The sequence below is a fragment of the Melanaphis sacchari genome, unplaced genomic scaffold, assembly GCF_002803265.2.
Source record: "Melanaphis sacchari strain LSU unplaced genomic scaffold, SCAv2.0 Contig23_pilon_pilon, whole genome shotgun sequence".
Lineage (NCBI taxonomy): Eukaryota > Metazoa > Arthropoda > Insecta > Hemiptera > Aphididae > Melanaphis > Melanaphis sacchari.
In genome coordinates this window covers 1687599-1710234 of record NW_020271114.1, presented here as the reverse complement: position 1 = coordinate 1710234, position 22636 = coordinate 1687599, and the positions used below count along the sequence as shown (strand labels likewise).

At 24.8% G+C, this 22636-nt stretch overlaps 2 protein-coding genes across 3 annotated transcripts in view; one reads left to right on the top strand and one right to left on the bottom strand.

The window, feature by feature from the left end:
- Window positions 1-22636, top strand: part of LOC112594781 (RING finger protein 17-like) — a 56686-nt gene that overhangs the window by 778 nt on the left and 33272 nt on the right. For both annotated transcript variants that reach the window (XM_025339765.1, XM_025339766.1), the window contains exons 3-7: window positions 671-794; window positions 1132-1289; window positions 1355-1437; window positions 1495-1695; window positions 2740-2820. In XM_025339765.1, coding sequence (XP_025195550.1) covers window positions 671-794; window positions 1132-1289; window positions 1355-1437; window positions 1495-1695; window positions 2740-2820 — 647 coding nt within the window. The remainder of the gene's footprint in view (window positions 1-670; window positions 795-1131; window positions 1290-1354; window positions 1438-1494; window positions 1696-2739; window positions 2821-22636) is intronic.
- LOC112594782 lies at window positions 6199-12604 on the bottom strand. The gene is made up of 3 exons (XM_025339768.1): window positions 12242-12604; window positions 7413-8377; window positions 6199-6797 (listed from the first exon to the last, which is right to left on the bottom strand). The coding sequence occupies exons 1-3, from the start codon at window positions 12339-12341 to the stop codon at window positions 6441-6443; spliced, it is 1422 nt and encodes a 473-aa protein (XP_025195553.1). The 5' UTR covers window positions 12342-12604; the 3' UTR covers window positions 6199-6440.

The window sequence follows — 22636 nt, the reverse complement described above, 5'->3', positions numbered from 1 at the left end:
AAGTAAAATGTTGATTTTTTTCCGAATTTAAACTATAAAAATAAATATTTCTGTTGGTTGGTAAAATTTGAAATGTTTTAAGTTGATTTGACAAAATATTTATATTAAGTCTTTTTATCCAATCATCTCATTTCGTTATCATTTATTCAACATTACTTAGGCCAATTCTTTTATTTACAATTTAATGACTGCATAATTACAGTTGTTATAACTATAAAAATGCTTATTTTTAGTTTTTTCCAGTCAGGTGATGATTAGAGATACTTAATTAACATCTATTATTAGAGTATTGTTTAAGTATACTTAGAAAATTTCATAACAATAGTATGGTTTTGACGTCTGAGGTCAGGTGTAGTTGCTAAAAATCATTTTTATAATTTTATGATTTACTATAGCTTTTATGCATGTTATAAATATATAGGTACCATTATATTATCATGAAGAGGTTCTTAAAGCAAAATAATTACTTCACATTAAGTATTTGGGTCCATATCTTTTCCAGACTTGTTTTAATGTTGATGATTTAAAAGTTATTTCTGTTGAATTAATTTTGGATTTTATTATAATGTTGTATGATATATTTAATTAATTTATTGGTTAGAAAAATATATTATAGTTGAAGTTGTACAAAAATTATAAAATATAATAGTTATATTGTTATTTATTATAGATGTAAATGGATCAAAGGTTCCGATGTTGTTAGCTTGTGGACATGACATGTGTAGAAGTTGTATTAAGTTCATGTTCAGGAAGAAGAAACAAGTTATTTGTGAAATTTGTAAAACTGATAGCACGTATGAAACATTTTTAATTTAATTCAATGCCTTATTATTTCATAATAGGTTATAATTTAGATACATTTTTTTAATTTTTATAATTTATCTTTTGTAAATTTTTGATTATCTGTGGAATTGGATAGTGCAGCAATCGCAAATAATCTGAAGTAGGCCAAAAATTAACACAAAATATTTTTAGCATGTTTTGTTAACATTAAATTATAATATTATCATAATTTATATATTTTCATGTGTAGTATTGTTATTGTGCATGTATATAATTGTATTTCTTAATATGACATGGTTCTGTGGAGGATCATTGATAATTGTGAACTTACGGTGTTGTAATTTACAGGATTAAATGTGATGATGAATTGACGAACATACCAATACACTATTTTTTAGTTGGTAAAGTATGGCATTTATCACATAACAGAAAGCTTAAAATACATCAAGATATTTCTAATCTAAGAATGACAGATTTACCCTCAGAGTCTTTAAACAAAATTGAAGGTTAATTATTATTAATTTGAATTTTTCATTTATATATTACATTTATTTTACAATGATCATTATAGAAAATTGTCAAACTTGTCAAAAATATGCAGATTTCTTTTGTCAACAATGCAATGAGGTATATTGTAAAGATTGTTGTCAAGAGGTAATTATTTATAACTTTAACTGGAATATATTACTATAATGTTAATCAATTTTACAGATTCATTTTGAAAATCAAATAATGTTACAACATGATTTAAAAAAATTAGATACCACACACCTCAAATTTCTCCAAGCATCGAAATGTGATCTTCATTTGAAATTAATTGATTTTATTTGTATTACATGTGATAGACAAATGTGTTCAATTTGTGCTATTGATAATCACCGACATCATGATGTTCAAGATTTAAAAAAATATGTAAGGATCATGAATATTTATTTATTTCAAATTTTATTTTACAATTCTTGTACAATAATTTATAAATACTAATTTTAAAAACATGACAAATTCATTGTATAAAAAATAAAAACAGAAATGTGCAAAGTGAAACATAAAAAATTAAATGGAACAACATTTTTTGATTTATGTCAAAAATTCCCCAAAATATTTATAAAATAAGTGTTTCTTGTTTATCATGTGTAAAATTAAGTTATCTTCGTTTACTTATAGATTTGCAAAGTATAATTGCATATAACTAGATATAACATACTACAACAAGGTAAAAATATGAAATTTGTTTACTATTTGTCTAGTATTCAGTATGTTATATTATTAATAAATAATTAAAAAGTTTAGGATTATTTGATAAATATTAAATAATAAGTTAATTCTACATAGCTATATGGTAAAATGATTCTACTGTTAAAAATTGGAATGGTTTTGGGTATCATGTTAGATCTATTTGTTACCTAAGAGAGGTCAAATTTAAAAACTATTTACTTCTTTCAATAATAAAACTTGTCATAAAATTAAGAAAAACACAACATTTTACACTAATGCAATTTTTAACAAAATTGGTTTTATTATTTTGATTTAACTCAAAAATGAATAACTTTAAATGCTTTGAATTTTCACTATATATTTATATTATTGTTGTTTTTTTTATATATATATATATAGGATTAATTATCAACATATTTAGACTATTATTGAGTTATTTATAATAGAAGAAATTTTCAATTTTTTTAGGTTTTTTTTTTTATAAATATCGATTTAAAATTATTTGGAATAAATGTTTGAAAATTTAATACATAGTTAAATAAATGTAAAATTAATTTCAAATAAATAATATTTTTATTTAACATTTAAAACATTTATGTTTATAAACTATTTATATTATAAATACACTTAACTATATATGTATTATGATAAAACTATTTAATTTAAATTTTAATAAACTTGATGTTAAACTAAAATGTAAGAGAATTATGAATATTTCTAAAAAGATTTTTTTTTTTTTAGAATATGAGCCAAATACAAAGCTTAAATGAATATTTATTGAAAGGAGACATTTTACTTAAAAAGTTGAAACATTATAGAGATGTAAGTAATGGCCTTTTACTATAATTATTAAATATTAGATTTATAAGATAACTATAGAGTATGATTATTGTAATAATATAAATCAACAATATCATAAACTCTTTTAGTGAAGAGCAGTGTTTATTGCAAATCTATCTTGGAAAGGGGGTGTCGTAAATTTTCAAGAAGTTACAATAAGATAAGAGCAAATAATGAAAGGAGTAAAAATAAATCTAAATTGTATACAAAATTCTAGTTTTTGTTTGCATAAGAAGTGACCTAATGAGTAAGGTCAATAGTACCTACATTTTAAACATTAGATCTAGGTATATGCAATATATATATACTAATAATAAAGCACGGTAATCGATTACGTTGTCAAACAATAGGTATAATACGGTAGGTCAGATTATTATTGGTTCATATAATTGACTAATTGACTTAAGAAAAGGTAGTTAAACAAGTTTTTACATATCATATTCAATCCTCTATCATAATATATACTTTATTTTATTATTAGTTGATGTAGTAAGTCTAAAACTTTCTGCGGGGGGGGGGGGGGGGGAAAGCATTTTCATATGCTTATTTTATAGTATATAATTTATTATTTTAATCTGCAGGTCAATCATTAATTTACCTAAAAATTATGTATTAGACACCCATATAACTTTTAACAGGTTGTTTCTATTTTTAAAGTTTATTTTTTCAAATCTCAATTTGTCAAGATCCCATTTTTCTGACTTCTAAATTTGTTGATAAATATATCGATTTTATTAAATTTTGACATTATTCCCAATTCACTAATAAGTAATAAGTAACAATAATATTAATAAAAACCGATTCAACAGTAATATTGACATTGATAACATTAAGTTCAATGCTTATAACATTTCTTCATAAATTGAGAATAGAATGCCAACACTGATGATTTTAGTTCATTTTTACTATTAGTGCTATAGTTAGTAGTTGGATAATTATTTAAAAGTATTTATTATAATGGTAGGTTGAGAATTAAATCTAAAAAAATATCACAATTTGTTAGTGGTAAATAACTTTACTCATCAAATTGATAAAATAAGAAAAAATTGAATGTTATAAAAGTAATAAAAATTTAATTTTATCATATACCTATAGTTAATTAATTTAGTTAGGTTATGTAAATTTTAGGTATACAAACATATTTATTTATTTATTTATTTTTTATTAGTGTCGATAAATTTTTTGAATAATATAATGTATTTAATATTGTTTATTACAGAAAAAAATGTGTCCTATTAACTTATTAAATATATAAGAAATTTAAATCATTATTTAAAATAATATAGAATAAGATGCATGTACAAAAATATATAATATGTATAGCATAATAATATGATATAATAGATTAAAGTTGGTGAATAGACAAATCTTTAAATTAAAAATGAAAAAAATTTATCTCCATTTATAGACTTTGCTAAAGGTATTAAAATATTATATAGAGAATAATGTATAATGAGTTGAAATGTTCAGTATTAAAGTAGAGTTTTAAATTTAGTGTAAAGAGAGTTAGTTCAAAACTAACTTAGAACCAAGCTTGAAAAATTTAGTCATTTAATTAATTTTGGGAAATCTATAATATTATTTAATAATTTGTACAACAAATTAAGTTTAGAATAGATTATTTTACTTAAAATGCTTATTATTCGTAACTTAATAAGTAATGATAAATTTTAAAAGTTTCATGTTAGACTAGCACAATTATTTAATATAGGATCCAAAATTTAGTGTGGTGGGTCTAGAAGTAATTAACTGTTATGGTTTTCTAAAAATAGTTTAAGTATAGCAATACCTAATATTCAGAATGAAGTCACCTAGAATATACTTAAAAATTAATTAATGTATCTGTAAAACACTTTTTACTTGATTAAATAATGATATATTAACTAAGTGCCATAATGTTTTTAGCATTTTGACTACCAAGCTTATTTATTTTTTTAAATATCTGTATTACTATTCAGTTTTAAATTACAAATTACAATTATGCATTATGAGCCCAATTAATAAAACAAACAAGTATTTAAAATAAAATATCTTATATAATTAGTAATCATTAAGGTAATTAATCATATATGATACATAAAGTTTATTTTTATTTTCAAAAATTTTATCAGATAATTATTGGATTTTACTTTTCATTAACCTTTTGGCTTATACTAATAGATGAAGCATCTAGGTGTCTTGTGGTTTGATGTTACTGGTATGCAATAATGTTGATTTGTGTGAAAGGTATATTGATAATACAATTATTAATAAATCTATTATTTACACTCTGTGCACTACCTAATTTTTTCATTGCATCTTTGCAAGAGTATGGAACAAAATATTGAATATAGTCATCATTAGCCACCAGGAAACTACTTTGTTCCATGTATTAGTTTAAGGCTTATACTTACTTCAATAATACACATTCATGATAAAAAAAATTATGTAAAGTATATATTTTTAATAATAATATACAGTAAGTCCTCGTTTAATGTCGCCTCATTTAGCATTGTTTCTCTATTGCTCCGTAGAAGTTTAAGTCTTTATGTTTCATTTAACACTGCAACGGTTTCAGTATAATGTCGTTTGTAATACATGTATTCATCAAGTTATTGTTATATTTATATAAATTCCATATAAAAGTATGTAATTTAAAAAGTGTTTCACTTAACGTTTTTTCGGTTAATGTTGCGTTTTCCAGAAACCTAACCTTGATGTTAAACGAGGACTTACTGTATATTCAATAAAAAATTATGTCAAATTTAATGTTCCAAACAGAGAACGTTTATTTAAAAAAATTAAATTCATGATTATTAAAACTACAAAATACAACTATAATTTTAAACTTTGGTTTATTAAATAAAGATGTCTTAAAAGTAAGCAATAAAAAATAAACCTCATATTTTAACAATAAATAATAGGATTGTTTACATAATAAATAATTAATGATCATATTTACATCTTAATTATAATTATAATCTATTATTGCACATGTTTTTAAGTAAAATTTTATTTTATATTTTATAAATTATAGATTTTTATATCAATTATACTAACAAATTCTATATGGTAAAATTTGTTTTGGCACAAATAAAGCTTTTAATATTAATATGTATTCAGTATATTAAAGGCAAATAAAATTAATTATTTAATTATTTTTTAATAGATAATTAGAAATGTGATTTAATTTTTAATTAAAAAAAAAAAAAAAAAAAACTGAATTGAAATATCTTGATTACATAATTAACCAATTATGAAACAAAAATTATCTGCATTTACGTAATATGTTTAAATTGATTTTTATTTTTTATAAAAAAAAAAAAAAATCATATAACTTAATTATTTTTAATTATTAACACTATTTTAATTTGAGCTCTTTAAAACTTAATATCATACTGTTTATTAATAAATAAAATATCCCTTAAAATATAGTGGTGGCATTACATTAAAAATGGCACTTTGTTAGGCCCACTAGTTCTAAAAACCAAGTCAGTTTTATATTTTGTTTAAAGAAATTATTATTCTATTTACACCTTCCTATTATTAATTCTATTTCTATTATTTGTTATACATTTTTCTAACAAATTATGTTTATAGACCATAGTAGTTCCTTCTGAAATTTATACATCTACATCAAGTAATTGTTGATATGGTGTTCTAACCACTTCTGGTTCAACAGTAGTGAAATTTATTGCTGGTGATATTGGAGATTTTTGTTGACCTTTCTTTTTTTCAGTTTCCTTAAATTTGTCTTCTAAATATCTATCTACCAATGGTCCTTCATAATCTTCTGGAAAACTTGGTTTAGATGGTATTATATATTTGTACAAACGTTCATTGAGTACATAGAGTTGAGCAGTAGTATCACATTTTACATTAAACCACCAATCACATGTCAGTGAAACTTGATTGAATATAGTTCCATTTGGGCATAAAAATGATGCTTGACCACCGTTTAAGTCACAGTAATGCCATACCTAAAAAAAAAAAAATGAAACTATGATTTGTAATTTTTAAAAATATAATAAATATTATGTGGTTACACAATTTTTGAATTAATACTGAGATATATTACTAAACAATTAGTAGGTATACTTTTTTTACGCTCAAAATAAATATTTTATCTAATCCTTTATTATTTAAATCAAGTATCTACGAGTTAAAAGTTTAAAAAAAAGTCCTTTTGAATATTTTTCATAAAAACAATACGAATCTAAGAATTGAAAATTGCAAAAATGTATTTAAGATTTTGTTTACATCACCGAAAATTCTTATTGGTATTCGAGCTTTCATCATATTATGTATAGAAATAATAATATATTATATTTCATCAATCGCCCATCCATCCACCCATATTTTTTTTAAAGCTCTGTAGTCAAACCGGAAGGATTTTCATTATTAAATTTTTTGTTTGTTATCAAGTTTGAAATGTTCAAAAATATACAAGCGTTGTTGTACCTATGTTGTGCATAATATACATTTATTTGATAAAGATAACCTATAACCTTATGCGTAAAAGTATATCCAATGTAGTAATATTTATGTGATCCCATGTAAAACAAAAAATGTATGATGTAAATAACGTTAAATACTTGGCACAGCGTTTCAGGATCTCCGAAGAACCCTTTGTATCTTTGCGTTTTACAATCGAAGCTAGTCTTGGGTATAACTGAGAGCGTCGGATAATCCACGCCCGGTCTTCCTGGATTTCCTACGTCACCAGTATCATATTCGTCGATTGAATCTGGATGTGACTCTGGCTTAGGTTTTTTCGGTTGCAGTGGTCGCGCCTGTTGTTCGTCAGCCTCGTTTTGCAATAATTGTAAAACAGCTGACAGAGTCTGTATATTGGAACCGATGTTCTCGGCCGTGATTTTATTTGAAAGACGATTTCCTAAATCATAACCGTTTAACAATTCGTTGAGTGCACCGTATTTGTCTGTTGTCGTGGTTGTAGTAACGGGTGTTGTTGGTCTTTTCGGCTTGGGCCTTCTTTGTTTTTTTGCTTTTGTCGTAAACTGCAGAGGTTCTTGTTCTAAAAACGAATTTGAAACTGGTGGTATTGTCGGTAAAAATTCAGGATAATTGCCATGTTTCATAACAATTGGTTTAGGGCTCGTTTGACTATAATCATAATAATAATTATATGAGGTTTCTGTCTGGTGGATGATGTATGGCATTTCAGTCGTTGTTGCTATAACAATAGGCCTTTTAGTTTTTGGAGAGCTAGGAAATCTCAGATATCCTGCTGACGTAATATGTTGTTGATGGACCTGTTGATTTGATACTTGATTATACTGGTGCTGGGTGCCGAGCTGTTGTTGTGTTTGTTGCGGTTTTCTTTCATTTTGAAAATAAAAGTTATTTTTTTGCAAAGGTCTGGGTGTGTTTAAATTTGAATTAGAGTTTTGATATTGATATGGCACGTCGTTTTGGTCGTTATTACCGACCGCGTAGTACGTCACGTAAGGTATTAGGCGTCGGAAACGTTCGGCAGTTGACAATGATGTTTCATTTGCATTTTGGCTCTTATTCAACAAATTTTGATTTATTGAGTCTGTAATATAATAAAATTAATTTAAAAGTTAAATTTATTATGTAAGATAGATGTTTAAGAAAAAGTTATTTTAATATCGTAACTCGAAGTTGACAATAATTTACTTTTAAACTATAGCTATTACTTAAATGTTAGTTTCAGGTATTAATGTTTAATTTTGGCAATGTGATTTAGCAATTTAAATGGGTAGTTGTATTGGTCATTCTTGAATAATATTATTTTTTTATTTTTTTTTTTAATTTAAAATACCATACACAAACAAATAATAAATCTATCGTGGCCAAATCTTTCTAAATAAGGCACCAGCACTCAGCATCTACATTTAATACTATTATTATAGGTGACCATTTCACAATTGGTTCACGAAAGGAATTTCGAGTCACTCGCTATACGCTATTGTCCACGGAACGCAAATCGTGATTTGAAAATCTCTTATATTTATCTATCCATTGCCACATATGGAAAACATAAATACCTATTTAAGGCGTGTATAATATAATATATATTTTATTTAAATATAAGTATTTGTAAGTCCGACAGCTGACACATGTAATATTTAAGTGTATTATTATGCTCTTAAAATTAACCTTGTGAGACGTTTTAACAGTATGTAAAAAGAAAATCACATTGTTTGTGTACTTTATGGTATTATAGTTACGAATAGATGTAATTTAACGAACCGTATAGATCTTATGGAGTTATTTTAATTAAACAATCACTATCACTAGAAATTATATTATTATTATATTGTTACATAATTTATCTGGCATTGATTTATTTATTATTTCGATTCAAATTATATCTATTATAAATTATGAGCAAATATTTGTTTTACGATTTCAATAGTTATGTCTGTAAAGTTAAGTCAAATATTTTTTATTATATCACAAAATACGGTTTCCAGAGAAAGTAGAGTTGATTTGTCTTTATGTGTCTTGAATTTGTAATTAATCACGACTACTGTGTATAATGTATACTAGAGTATATGGTAAATAAAGTAGATGATTTCTGGTCATTTTTTTTTTTTGTGTACAATTCAATTTTTATCATGAAATGATATTCATACATCATTTCATAAGTAATGAAAAAAAATACACGTCGAACTGGAAATATAACTAGTAATATATAATAATATATAGGTGTCTTCCTATATTGGACCTTGCATAACTGTAAATTACATTCGTGAATAGATATAACACACTTTATATGTAATAATATTATTTTTCGGTGTAATTTTCTTATTTTCGCACCGTGTTATTCTTCTTGTGTAACTCTCCAAACAAAAGCATATTGAGCAATTTATAATTCATCTTATTATTAGGAGGTTCACGTACAAGTTGTTTGTATATACTTATTATTGATAGAATTGAAAATTATTATGAGAATGTTTAATTTTATTATAAATACTATGGCATGTAGACATGTAATATATCATGTAATAAATTCTAGTCGTGTTTTATTGTAAATCCATTCTAAAATACATAATAGAAATAAGTTTTTTATTTTAATTAATGATAAGTATAATATGATGATTTTTTTCATAAATTTTTATTTTTAATTTGTTTTACATTATTCTAAATAACTAATAACTTAATTGTGCGTTAATAATAAAATTTCTTTTTTTTTTAGTCATACCTACGCTTTTATTTACCCAATATTATTTATTATAATCAGTCTATAATCAAATTTGATAAGTATCACGTTCAAAAACAATTGGGAAGAAAACGTTTATGTATTATGTTCTCTATTAGAATGTAACGTACGTTTTATGGAAAACAGAAAATTTACTTTTAGGGCCTCCGTACATTTAGTTGTTTCTGATTCAAATGGTTTTTTTATATAATAGTTGTTATCCATTTATAGTTAGTTGTATGTCTAACGGCTTTAAAAACCTATTAAATAATAAAAATGAATAATTATTGTTTGTAATCTTTTAAGACTCCCAACAAATTAAAATATATTTTGCTAATAAAATAGTTTTTGTTAAATACTTGCTTTATAAGTTAAAGTGAAATTAATCTTCACTGAATTATCAGTATGTGTGTAGGTGATTTGTTAGATTTTGAAATATTTTCTTAATAATGGTTCTTTACGATTTTAGAGTGTAACATTTTTTCATTTTAATGTATTGTACACACATATAATTTTCGGTAATATAGCAAGTTTTTTTTTCAAAAAAGTGCAATTTTGTTTATTGTCATTTAAAAACAAAATACATCTATCGTATAGAATAGATGGAGTCAGATCTGTTAATTTTTTTTTTTTTAAGAATGGCGGAGTTATAGTTTGGTAATATATTATTATATTAAAAGAAACACACTTCACTTATTTTCCAGTATAGATTTACAACATATTGGATAAATAATAAGTTAAACGATATATAATTTGTGCTTTACACGTAATAACGGTTCTAGTAGAATTTTCTGCTGTATGGTTACTGTACAAAATGGACATAATGTTTTAACAATCCTGATTTTCTATATGGTACACTTAAGTATACATTAAATAAATCAATAAAATTATTATCTGCAGGTACTGCAAAATCAAAATAAGCTTCTATTTGGGTTTTAGTTATTATTGCCTAAAATATTGTTGGCTAACTTAAAAAATATTTTATTTAAAACTAAATTTTAAAATATAGTATTAACATAGTCAACAATTGATTAGGTAATGGGCGTTGTTCTATTTTAACAAATTTATGTTACTATACTTTCTAAATATAAGTATTTAAAATGAGTCTGCGCCTGTAAAATTTTCAGGGTAAAATTTTCAATTGTCAGTGTAATTTTAAGATCAATATATCTAAAAATTTTATAGATGATAAATTATAAATTTATGAAGACACTAATTTTATGTTAAATTATACATAATATAATAAAAACACTTTCCGATGCGATTAATTTCACGTGCAACGTAAATATTAAATATGTATAAAGAATAATAATTGTTATATCTCAAAATAAGTGCGTGAGAAATATATCACTTTTTATTACATATTACCCTAATACCCATTTACTTTCTAGTTTTAATTGTTGCATCGGTATTACGATTCCGATTCCAGCGAGAGATGTAAGTGTACCCCTGAACTCGTATTAAACTTTGTTTCTATTGTATTTTATCTGTCACTACTTTTACTTATACTTTTACGCTCTACAAATCATTTAACTATTAACCGGTTTTTAAATATATTATACAGTTAAATTTTTATTTTAAATTATTTATAATAAATAATTGGTATCGGTGTGAGTTTTAAATCCTTTGATACTATGTCACTATCATGACTCCCATCATATATATATATATATATATATAACCCAACTACTATACAAATTTTATTTTGCAACAAATCATTCCTCAATCACATTTGTTTTTAAAAATGTGTATCTGTTTTAGTTTTCTTAGGTGTGTCCTAGATTTTCATTTTATACACCTATAACAATGTTGTTTTGTGTGTACATACATTCTATTGTTTTTTTACACAGAATCCATTATTTTCACTATCATGCTTTGTACTAAAACTCTACTACTGTAACAATTATTACGATTATATTATTTAAAAAAAATATAATTTTGACATTAATTATTATAGTATTATAATAAGTTATAATTTCAAGTATAAAAACAATTTTAAACGTTTATTTTATTCAAATTATAACTATTATTATTTAACATGTGATTGTGATAATGGACTCTAAAATCGTTTAATTAAAATTCGTTGATACAGATGTGCTTAAATAGTTTATAATTATATATATATTTATATAAAGGTACATGTTACATGATATATTATACTTAAATTATGATTTACGTTTTATAATTCGTTAAAAATTATAATATAATGATAAATATTAAAATTCCACGTACCTGTGTCAATACTGTGCACTGCGTTATAACTCAATAACAGTATACTGTAAAACGCGATACTACTAAGCGTGTCCATCGTGCACACAACACTGTTGTACATGTCGCTATATTCAATCGGAATAACCACTGTCCAAGAGCTGCGCAGAGGTCTCCTCCTCGAAGCTTCGTTACAGTATAGGCTACGGCTATAGTGGATGGGAAATGGCAAATTCGAAAATAAAAAACAGCCAATAGAAATGTATACACACAGTTATGTAATTACCCGTATTATTAAGTATTAACTTTAGAATACAATATAATATTGTAGGTTTAGAATTTGCTAAATTAGCTTAATGTCCGATAAATCACCCATAATAAAAAATATTTTATATATATATATATATGAGCAACATAATATTATTTTATCCATTTTATAAGTTTAATATTTGTTTATGTATTTTTATTTTTACGCATATACCTACATATTATATTATTATGGTTATTACGCAAAAATATTTCGTTAAAGTATTTTTCATTTTATATTGAAGCACAGACACTGCACCTTGACATCATGACCACTGGAGTACTATTATTACGGAATTATTTAATTTCTTTAAAATATGCGTTGATGGTGTTGTACTGTTACATCTCATGTATAATTTACATTTGAGATTATACAAATTGATCGTATACATATATTTTTTATTGTGGATATTCTTATTTTCGGTCAACTAACTAGAAATATGTATTCAATAATTTGATCGAATTATTTGTTAATATGCGTTTTACGCTATTACTGAAGTTGTTTGTTAACTTTATTATTTTATTTTGGATACAGTTATTTAAAATGTTTTGTCATTTATATCCTTCGTTTCTTAAAATATTATATTAGAGCATCCATATTATAAATTATAATAACAATTTGATATTTTTCATTAGTTATATAAATTTAAAATCATATTTTCAAAATTATGTACTGAATCAGAATATATAAATACTAAAATTAAATGCTTTAAAGTTAGAACATGGAAAATAATTTATTAATAATTATTAAAAAAAAAAAAATGTTTATTTATTATTACTTTGTTACAATAATTGAATGACTCAAATATACCTTTACAACAATATACGGTAACTGATTTATTTTTTAAAATACGATTTTGTTTTTTAATTATAAATTTAAACGCTTTTTATTTATGTTGTAATAACAAGTACTTATATGTTTTCATAGAAATATGAAGATTTTAGAAGTATGATAAATTCAACATTTTAATGAATTATGGATCTATGCAATTATATTTGTAAAATATAGTGTGGTAGATGTAATATTATTTTGTAAAAGTAATTTCTAATATGATTTTTTACTTCATATTAATTTAGTAAATGTGCGTTTCAGTAATGTTCTTTACATCCTTTAGTATGTATATAGTTAAAGAATTTATTAACTATTAACTGATAATATAAGTATAGTAGAGTCTCACTTATCTGATCATCGCTACTCCGGACATCCGGACAATTCATATTTCGTATTTAGTACTTATGTTGAGTTTTTCAAGTGAGTTCAAAGGTATATGTAATTTTTTTAACTTTCTACACAATTGTATTGGTATAATACATATTAAGAACGTGTAATATAAAATAGATCAATACATTTTGAATTTTTATGAATAAGATGTTATTATTATTATTTTTTAATATTTATTAATGCATAAGTTGAAAAAAATGTCATTCCGTTTAATCCATATTTTCAATTATTTGAATAAAGTCTTTTTAAATGGATCTACCTACTGTAATTATAAATAATAACCATAACAAGTATACATACCTAACGAATATAACGCTTTGGCTTGGTGCAAAAAGAGCCAATGTTACATTTAGAAAAATTAGAGATTATTTGGTTAATGTCATTAATATTTTATTATGCTACTTATATTAAATAGTCAATATATTTGATGTTGTATGATCTACTTATTACATACATTGGTTACTCTGATATTAATGGATAGAAGTATATCGGCTAGTAGGTATACGAGCCTATTTTGATATTGGCCAGGTATTATTTACAACCGTATTGACCATTTCGAAATCAATTAATAAAGTATATAATTATATAAGTTAATAATATTTGTGCAATTAAATATTATATTATTAGATTTTAATAAAAAAAGTTAAGTTGTTTAATTATTAAAAAGACAAATTTTATGTTTTAATTTTCGGTCAATGTCAGGTATTAGTAATGTTTAAATTATCCATCAAGAAGGTATATATAAAAATAAAACTAATACATTTTCAGATTTTATAAAATACAAATATTTTATGAAATTGAAAATAAAAAACAATGTAGTTATTGAGATTTTAAGAGTTTGACATAAAATCAATGTTTATAATAAGTATATACATATTTTTAATTAGTCTATTTTAAAATTAAATTTTCCAACAATGTTTTTTTTTTTTTTGACATAGGTCTTTTTTACACTAAGTTAAATAAATAAATACAATGTTATATGAATTAGAAATATTGTAGACTGTTCTAAAATAATTGGTGAATATTAATATATTATTTTTATTTTTATTATTACATTACTGAACTTATAACTATTTTTTATTAGAACAACTATAAAAATACGCACCACATTTGTTACAATTCTAATTTATTTTATTTTTAAAATATATAATTAATATGTTTTCATATATTTTTTTCATTTTAATAGTTAAATTATGACTCAAAATATAACATTTAGTAATCATTCATTTTACAAATACCTAATATATTTAAGAAGTTATGCTATTAAGTATTTTTTGAACTCGTAAATTACTATTTTAATGTACTTCGTTAAATAAATGATTAATAATATCATTTACACATATTTGATGAAAAATATATAATTTTGTCATTAGTTCCGGGTTTAAAAATTAATAGTTGTGTATCTAGTGAATTTCACTAAGATACCTAAGCGTTCATTTCCCTACAAAACAATAATTTTTACGATATTAAAACGAAAGTAGTTGTTGACAGTGAATAGCACAGTAGCTATATAACAAATATACGCACATTTCAAATATAATAATGTATTCAAATTACTACATATTATATAAATTTTAAATTTACGTAAACACATTTGTATTATGGATAAAATAAAGTATTAATTATTTTATAAAAGCAGCAAGAACTTCTTTCTTTTTATATACTTTTGTTTTAAACTAAATGACCAATGAATTTGCATAACAATCTTTTTAGATACATAATTGGTTTACATTTTTAGAGTAAAAAATATGAATAATTATTATTTATTATATTTATATTTGATTATTCAATAATTAAAATGTATAATATAGCGACAGCAAATAAATATTCAATTTTAATTGTCAGTCCGTAGAAATTAGAAACATTCTTTCACGTTCTATTATTTTCTTCTCTTTTAGTCTTTCAAAATTTAATTTTTCTCAACTTTCATTTTCATTATTCCTTTACTGTTTTCTCACTCATTAGCGCAAATCACAGGGGTCCTTAGGGTGTTTTGCTCCCTGCTATTTAATGCTAGCATTTTAAATCCGATGATCAACTTAAATAATAATTATTAATTACCTATAAATCTAAGATACTATGGGTCATTGGGTCAAGATAGAGTAGATAGACTGTAGACTATATTATATGACTTATCAATATTATTCACTTTGAAATAGGTATATGGTTTTCAATAATGAAACTTTCAAATAAATATTCTGAATACAAGTGTATACATTGTAATTAAATATCTATTCAATTTATTACTTATTAATAAATAAAAATAATTTAATTTGCACATAAATGTTATAATAGGCTTTAATCTATGATTAATATTATTTTATTAATGGAGACATAAATTGCAACAGAGATGATAGTATAGTAAAATGAGGAGCGCGAGAAGCCGGTGCATCCGAATTGCATGCTATGTTCACACAAGTTAATCTTTATTAATTATTAATCATACACATATGCACAACTTAAACTTGATTTTTCTATTTAAAAAAAAAAAAAAAAAACGCATGAATAAAAACTGATTAGTTTCAATTATAGAAGTGACTGATACGTATGTCTGTAAAACAGACCACAATACACTGCAATATAGGTACAGTTTAGTTGAATGTTTACTCGGTTATAAAAATATTTCAATCTAAAAATTAATCAGTTGTAACAATCCTATCATAAAGCGTTTCTATTCTTGATTTTTTTTTTTTTTTTAATCAGAAAAATAAAAAATAAATTTTAAGTTATGCATATAAGTGCATGATAAATAAAGATAAACTTGTGAGTATACGCCATGCAATCCGAACACACCTCTCTAAGAGGTGGTATGCAATTCGAATATTTTTTTTTGGAATGCAATTTGGACACAGCCCTAGAAGCCAAGCCCCCTTATGAGACTGTTTCCTTTAAAATTTGTTTGTTGCTTAACTCACCTTATATTCTTGGGTAATATACGCTTATACTCTTTTTCTATAAATTTCTTTTTTTTAAAAAATCCAACTTCCTCTTGAATCTCATATGTTCTGCTTTAATTGTGTTTTGTTTATATTAATAACTGCTTAACTGTATAATTTATTGTTAATATCCACAGTGGAAATAATAAACCTATTTTATAACAACCTGTTTGTCAATGAATTGTAACGAGAATGTTTTAATATAATACTTAATGTTTAGTTGAACTTTAAAAAACCCTTATATAAGACTACTTTTTTCTTATATACACTAACGGCTCATAAATATTTTTATACTCGTCTTGGATTATTTTAACTGTCAATTATAAAAGTCTAAGAGTTGAATCATAATACCAAGTATAAAAATATAAAATACATCAAGTTGTCAATGTCAGTATATATAGCTGTTGTTGCAGTATTTAAAGTCGTGCCTCCTATACGTTTATAGGGAAAGTATTCGTTAAAGTGAAACGTCTCTTTATGTATTGATTATTAAAAATAATCAATTTTTTTTTTTCATCAGGAAAAAAAAAATTTCATTAAAACCCGAACGCATAATATTCATGTATAAGTTTATATACGACCATGTTAATCATTTCAATCACAATAAAATATCTTTTGAATATAATACCATATTGAAGGGATTATTCAACCGTATATGTAGCCATATAAGAGTATAATATGATCATCCATTTGTCCTCCGTCGGAGCAAAGGTTAACTCACAGAGAAAACAATAGATATTATACGTCATGCACGGATCACCACGCGATGTGCCTTAATGCCTTGTAAAAATACAAGAGTATAATATTATTATTATGATTATTACTATAGTGTATCGTGTGATCGAGTTATATAAAAATAAGAACAAGGACGACTAGATTTTATATTGCATTGTGACAATATGCATTCGAGGTAAAACCGTAGTCCCTAACAATTTAACAATTGTGCGTACTCGTATCGAACAAACGAAATACAAAACATTTGAGCGAAAATCAGTTCGATCAAATCATATATGAATCGTATTTAATAAATATATTGTCATAATACGAGTAGTCCGTAATTCAAGCGTATATCTATATCTATCTATTATTATTATATTATATGATGAACGGTTACAAAGTTCAACGTACCTTTCTATTTTTCGACTATTTTCCAACTGCGATATCGTATTATTGAATCGAGACCGTGTATAATGATTAATGATCGACAACTGATCATCAAACGACAATATAATAATAATAGTATATGACATTTTCGTCACGCATCGATTACTTATACATGAGACGAGACCATTCGATGAGATTCGGCACGTGCAGACGACGAATATACCATGAGTCGTGACTGCAAGATATCGTACAAAAATGTTTTTCTTAAAATATTGATCTCGTCCCCTGCGCTGATCTGTGCAGTGTGTAGAAAGTCGGAGTTTACGTATTATATATTTTATTATTTCACCTTCGTGTGCCGTGTTTTTTTTTCTTTTAATGTTGCTACGTCGCGTCGTGAGCTTAAGGCTCTGAATCCCATTTGTGTTACAAATAAATCAGCACTCCCGTAGTCCTATGCGTACGCGCGTGTTGTATATTATCAATATCATTCGATTATTACATCGATAGCTTTACAAATCCATCTGTTTCGTTTCGTAATATCAATGGACTTTTTGTTTTTTTAAATAAATAATTTCATTAACTGCATTTTTCTCAATGTTATGCGTTGTATCGCACGTTTCTTTGAACATCCCGATCGGATCGCGCTAAAAATTAAAAAACGACTTAACCATAAACTGAACGTCATCGTCTACGTGCGCACGTGCCGTGATCGTTTCGGGAACGAATATTAATTGTGATGAATCAAAATAGCGGATAAGTAAACGTTTTATGTTTAATATTATGTCATAACATGTATGTACACGCATACGTATTGAGTAAGTTACAGCGATGTTAAATGTACATATGTTACGCGATTTTATGAATAATAATATGTTTGTAAGAGATGAGTGTAATACTAGAGAAATGTAAACACCTACCTACCTGAATAAATCCGACACAAAACTGGTATTTAGACGACTTTTTTTTTTATGTTACAGCAAAATATTATAAAGCTTAATAAGTTCTGGCTGTATTGAGTGTTTTATTGCATAATATTTCTCTCGATGGTCGCCGATCCGACTCTACTCGTGACTGGAAAAAAATAAGAAGCCGTGTAAAAATTGCACTTGGGGTGTCATCTTGCTAAATCTAGGAAATAGAATCGTTTAACATTATCGTGTGTAAAATAAAACCGCGATGCGTGGGCGTATTATGTATATAAGTATAAAAAACATGTTCGCAGAAAACTAATTTTATTTTCGTGTATTCCAGAAATATCATGAACTGTGATAATTAAACGAAATTATTATGTGTATGTAGCCGAGAGTTAACTTTCACGTAAAAATGGCGAGTTAGAACGATCTGTGATGTGTGTGTGTGAACCGAATTCCAAGACTCAGTTAATGACCCGTCTACTTTCATTTTTCACAATTAATTTAATATACACACATATTATGTTGATGTTATTATTTTACATAACCGCGTCTAATCCATCGTGTCCAAGCTAAATCTAATCACGTGTTTTTTAAATAAAAAATACACATACGACATACCTGTAGGCTATATAGTGTTTGATATATATTATTATAAACGAATGAAAGATGATGCGACTGCTATTCATATAATCTACACGAGTATTAAACTGTTTTCGCGGGTTATCGTTTTTCAGCTAAATAAAAATACTTCCTCATATTGTATCATACAGGAAGAAAAATTGACAATGAATTAGAGCGAAAGTAATGTGTACGTGTAATAATTATATTTATTTATTTTACATTATTCTTAAAACTGGTCTTGACATTGATTTCTGTTCACTTACTAGAATCGTGCCCTTGAGGTGCATAAACAGTGAAAGTAATCGGCTATAGTTAAATTATAATTGTTGTTAATTTATTTGATTTTTTCACCGTTTTTTCGTTTATTTTTATACTCACCCGTGATAAACCTAATAGTAATTCTGGTTACAGTCATTGGACAATCGCAGTGTTCGAGTTGTTAAGTGTGCATATGATCTTGGGTATTATATTATTATGTAGTCGGTTTTTAACCAATTTTTATTACCTGACATTTCGTATGTATGAGAAAATGTGTAAGTTATCGATGTAGGTACACGTAGAAAGTAGAAAATGAATAAAACAACTGTTCGACTGGGAATAGTTTACATTACCTAATTAAATATATAATAATTAAAAATAACATTAAAAAAATATCTATATTTAAAAATTGTATTTAAAGATCATACGTGTATCAGAAGAAGATATTTATACCAGATTTTATGCTAAACTAAGTCATATACGAAAATCGTAAAGCACTCGACCGTCACATATTACGTAACTACTAAAAATAAGACCACAAAGTAATCATATATGGTCTTTAAAAAAAATTGTATGTTACCATGTTATTATTTTTTATTAAAATATTAACAACACCCGAATAATGATCAAAATAAAAGTTTTAAAAATAATTTTATGCGTATTGTAGAACATTTCGTAGTTTGTTTAAAGCGTTTAATTATTTATCTTTAATTGTGCTACTTAATATAACTTCAATATCAAATCCTAGAATAAAATATATATATATTAACTAAGTATAGATTTACCTTATGATATAGCCTTTTAATTCATACTTCTGCTCAGAAAATGGAATGTTGTAGGTCATAGCTTCTATAAGTCGACTGAACTTTTTAAATCATTAACGTTTTATTCATTTTCAATATGCAAATAATCGGTGGGGGCCCAATATAATCTTAATTATTGGTGCAATTGGCCAATAAAATTAATTCAAAATAGAAATCAGGAAGTATTCTGATTGGTCGAACTTGTGTGTTTTTAAGAGACCCCAAACCCACCTTTTGTCTTAGTTGTTATTATAGTATTATTATTAAGGTAGGTAATATAAATTATGTACGAATTAATTTTATTCTTACCCTTCCTTACCGTCATCGCACGTGTTTTTATCTGTATAGTATACGAGTATATTATTAAAAAATATATTGTTAGTAGAACACCTATTGACTACTTTATGGGAAATATTTATTTTTTCATCTGAAACATTTTTATTAGTCAACTCCCACTATAAAACAATACTCAGTCTATCAATGACTAAAATATTATATATTCTTAAATACTTATAATGTTTAAACATTAAAAATTTAAAGTATAAATACATCACAAACGTTTATATTGATAACAATATAGTAATATAGTAATAAAGTATATATTTTTTATTACAATTTATCCAATAATACCTAAAGCTAATTATTTAATTACAAACTTTTACAAGGTGTCCAGAATAAATTAAACTATGTTGGGAGAGTTAACTTTTCATACACATATCTAATCAAGATATAAATTATTAAACAAAATTTGAATTTTGCTTGATGTTTTATGTGAATCTAATAATATCATCATTCATTGGTATTTCCTTAATAATAAAATCATATGCAATAATGTTAATCCACGCGTGCGTCGTTCTTGGCCTATTTTTGAGTGTAATTACTTTTTAAATCTACAGGCATTCAAGCATAAATAAAATCAAATTAATTAATTAAAATACAAAGTTAGGTATAAAATAAACAAATTACATATTAAAAGTAAAACATTAAAATGTCAGAATTTTACATTCAGATGTTTTCAAGACTTAACAGTACGGTTTTAAAATATATTTAGTTAGCTTTGTTATCATATATTTATCATTATATATGTTATATTATAATGTTATGTGACCTTATTTAAAATTGACTAAAAAAATTATAAAAACAAATTTTTCCTAATATCCTCATAAAATAATTTATATATAAAAATGTATTGTGTAATATCGAAAGGGCATGCTCCTTCCATCCTTCAGATACGCTATAGAATTTATACAAATAAGGCAGGAAAACCATTTCTTATTATTTTTAAACTGGTTACAGATATTTATATATTTTCTTTCTTCCCGACGTCTTATCATATAAACACGAATAGAACAAATTATTTGAACTAATTTTGATTAATCCTTGTATATTTAAATTATGGACTTTAAATCGAAAATAATTATACGTTTGAACTTATAGTCGTTTAAAGTCGTTAAATAATATTGTGCGTCGTAACGTGTACCTACTAATAAATAATAACTACACCTACTACCGAACGTACACTTATGAAATTATGTTCATGTTCTGCGTATCACTTGTGAATTACGGCTCTGAATACGGTCTTTAAATTACAATGTTATATTGAACATTCATATATAAGGTATTATAAAGTTTTTTATATAATTTCACAGTTAAGTTTACTTAGAAATACGATCGAATAAATAGCATATTGCATCTGAATAAGAAATTAAATACTTTTAAACGTATAAGGTCAATCATTCGTTGAGAGATAGGTATGCAATTACTGTATAAGATGGAAAAGATATAAACTTTTCGTTGCCCTTTGAGGCATGACACACTTATTCTAAATGTATAATTTTAATTATTGTAATTTTATATTAATACAGTTATTTTATTCATATTTTTTACTCGTGTTGTGTAATTTAGATATTAGGTATAATTATATAATATAAATTACTACTAGAATTTTAAAATACGGTACAATTTTTTGAGAAAAAAACAAAATGCAAAGCTAATAAATTTCATTATATTAATGTTATATTTTTTTTTTATTATTAAACTATATTGGTTGGATTTTGGTTTTATTGTTGCAAGATAAAAATCAAACATATTTAATGTTTTAACTATGATTGATAGCTGTTAATGGCATTTGAACAAGATTCAATGAAACTTTTTCATGATATTTCTTTGTAGTAATAATTTTATTAAAAATAACTACTTTAACTGTACCTTGGCATTTAAAATGTATACGCACATTATACAGTACATTAAGT

Excerpts from the sequence above, each read along its gene's own strand:
- LOC112594782 (XM_025339768.1), bottom strand. The coding sequence starts at position 12,341 with ATGTACAACAGTGTTGTGTGCACGATGGACACGCTTAGTAGTATCGCG. Across the intron at positions 8,378-12,241 it reads AGTGCACAGTATTGACACAG|ACTCAATAAATCAAAATTTG; the intron begins GTACGTGGAATT and ends ATTATATTACAG. Across the intron at positions 6,798-7,412 it reads ATCCTGAAACGCTGTGCCAA|GTATGGCATTACTGTGACTT; the intron begins GTATTTAACGTT and ends TTTTTTTTTTAG.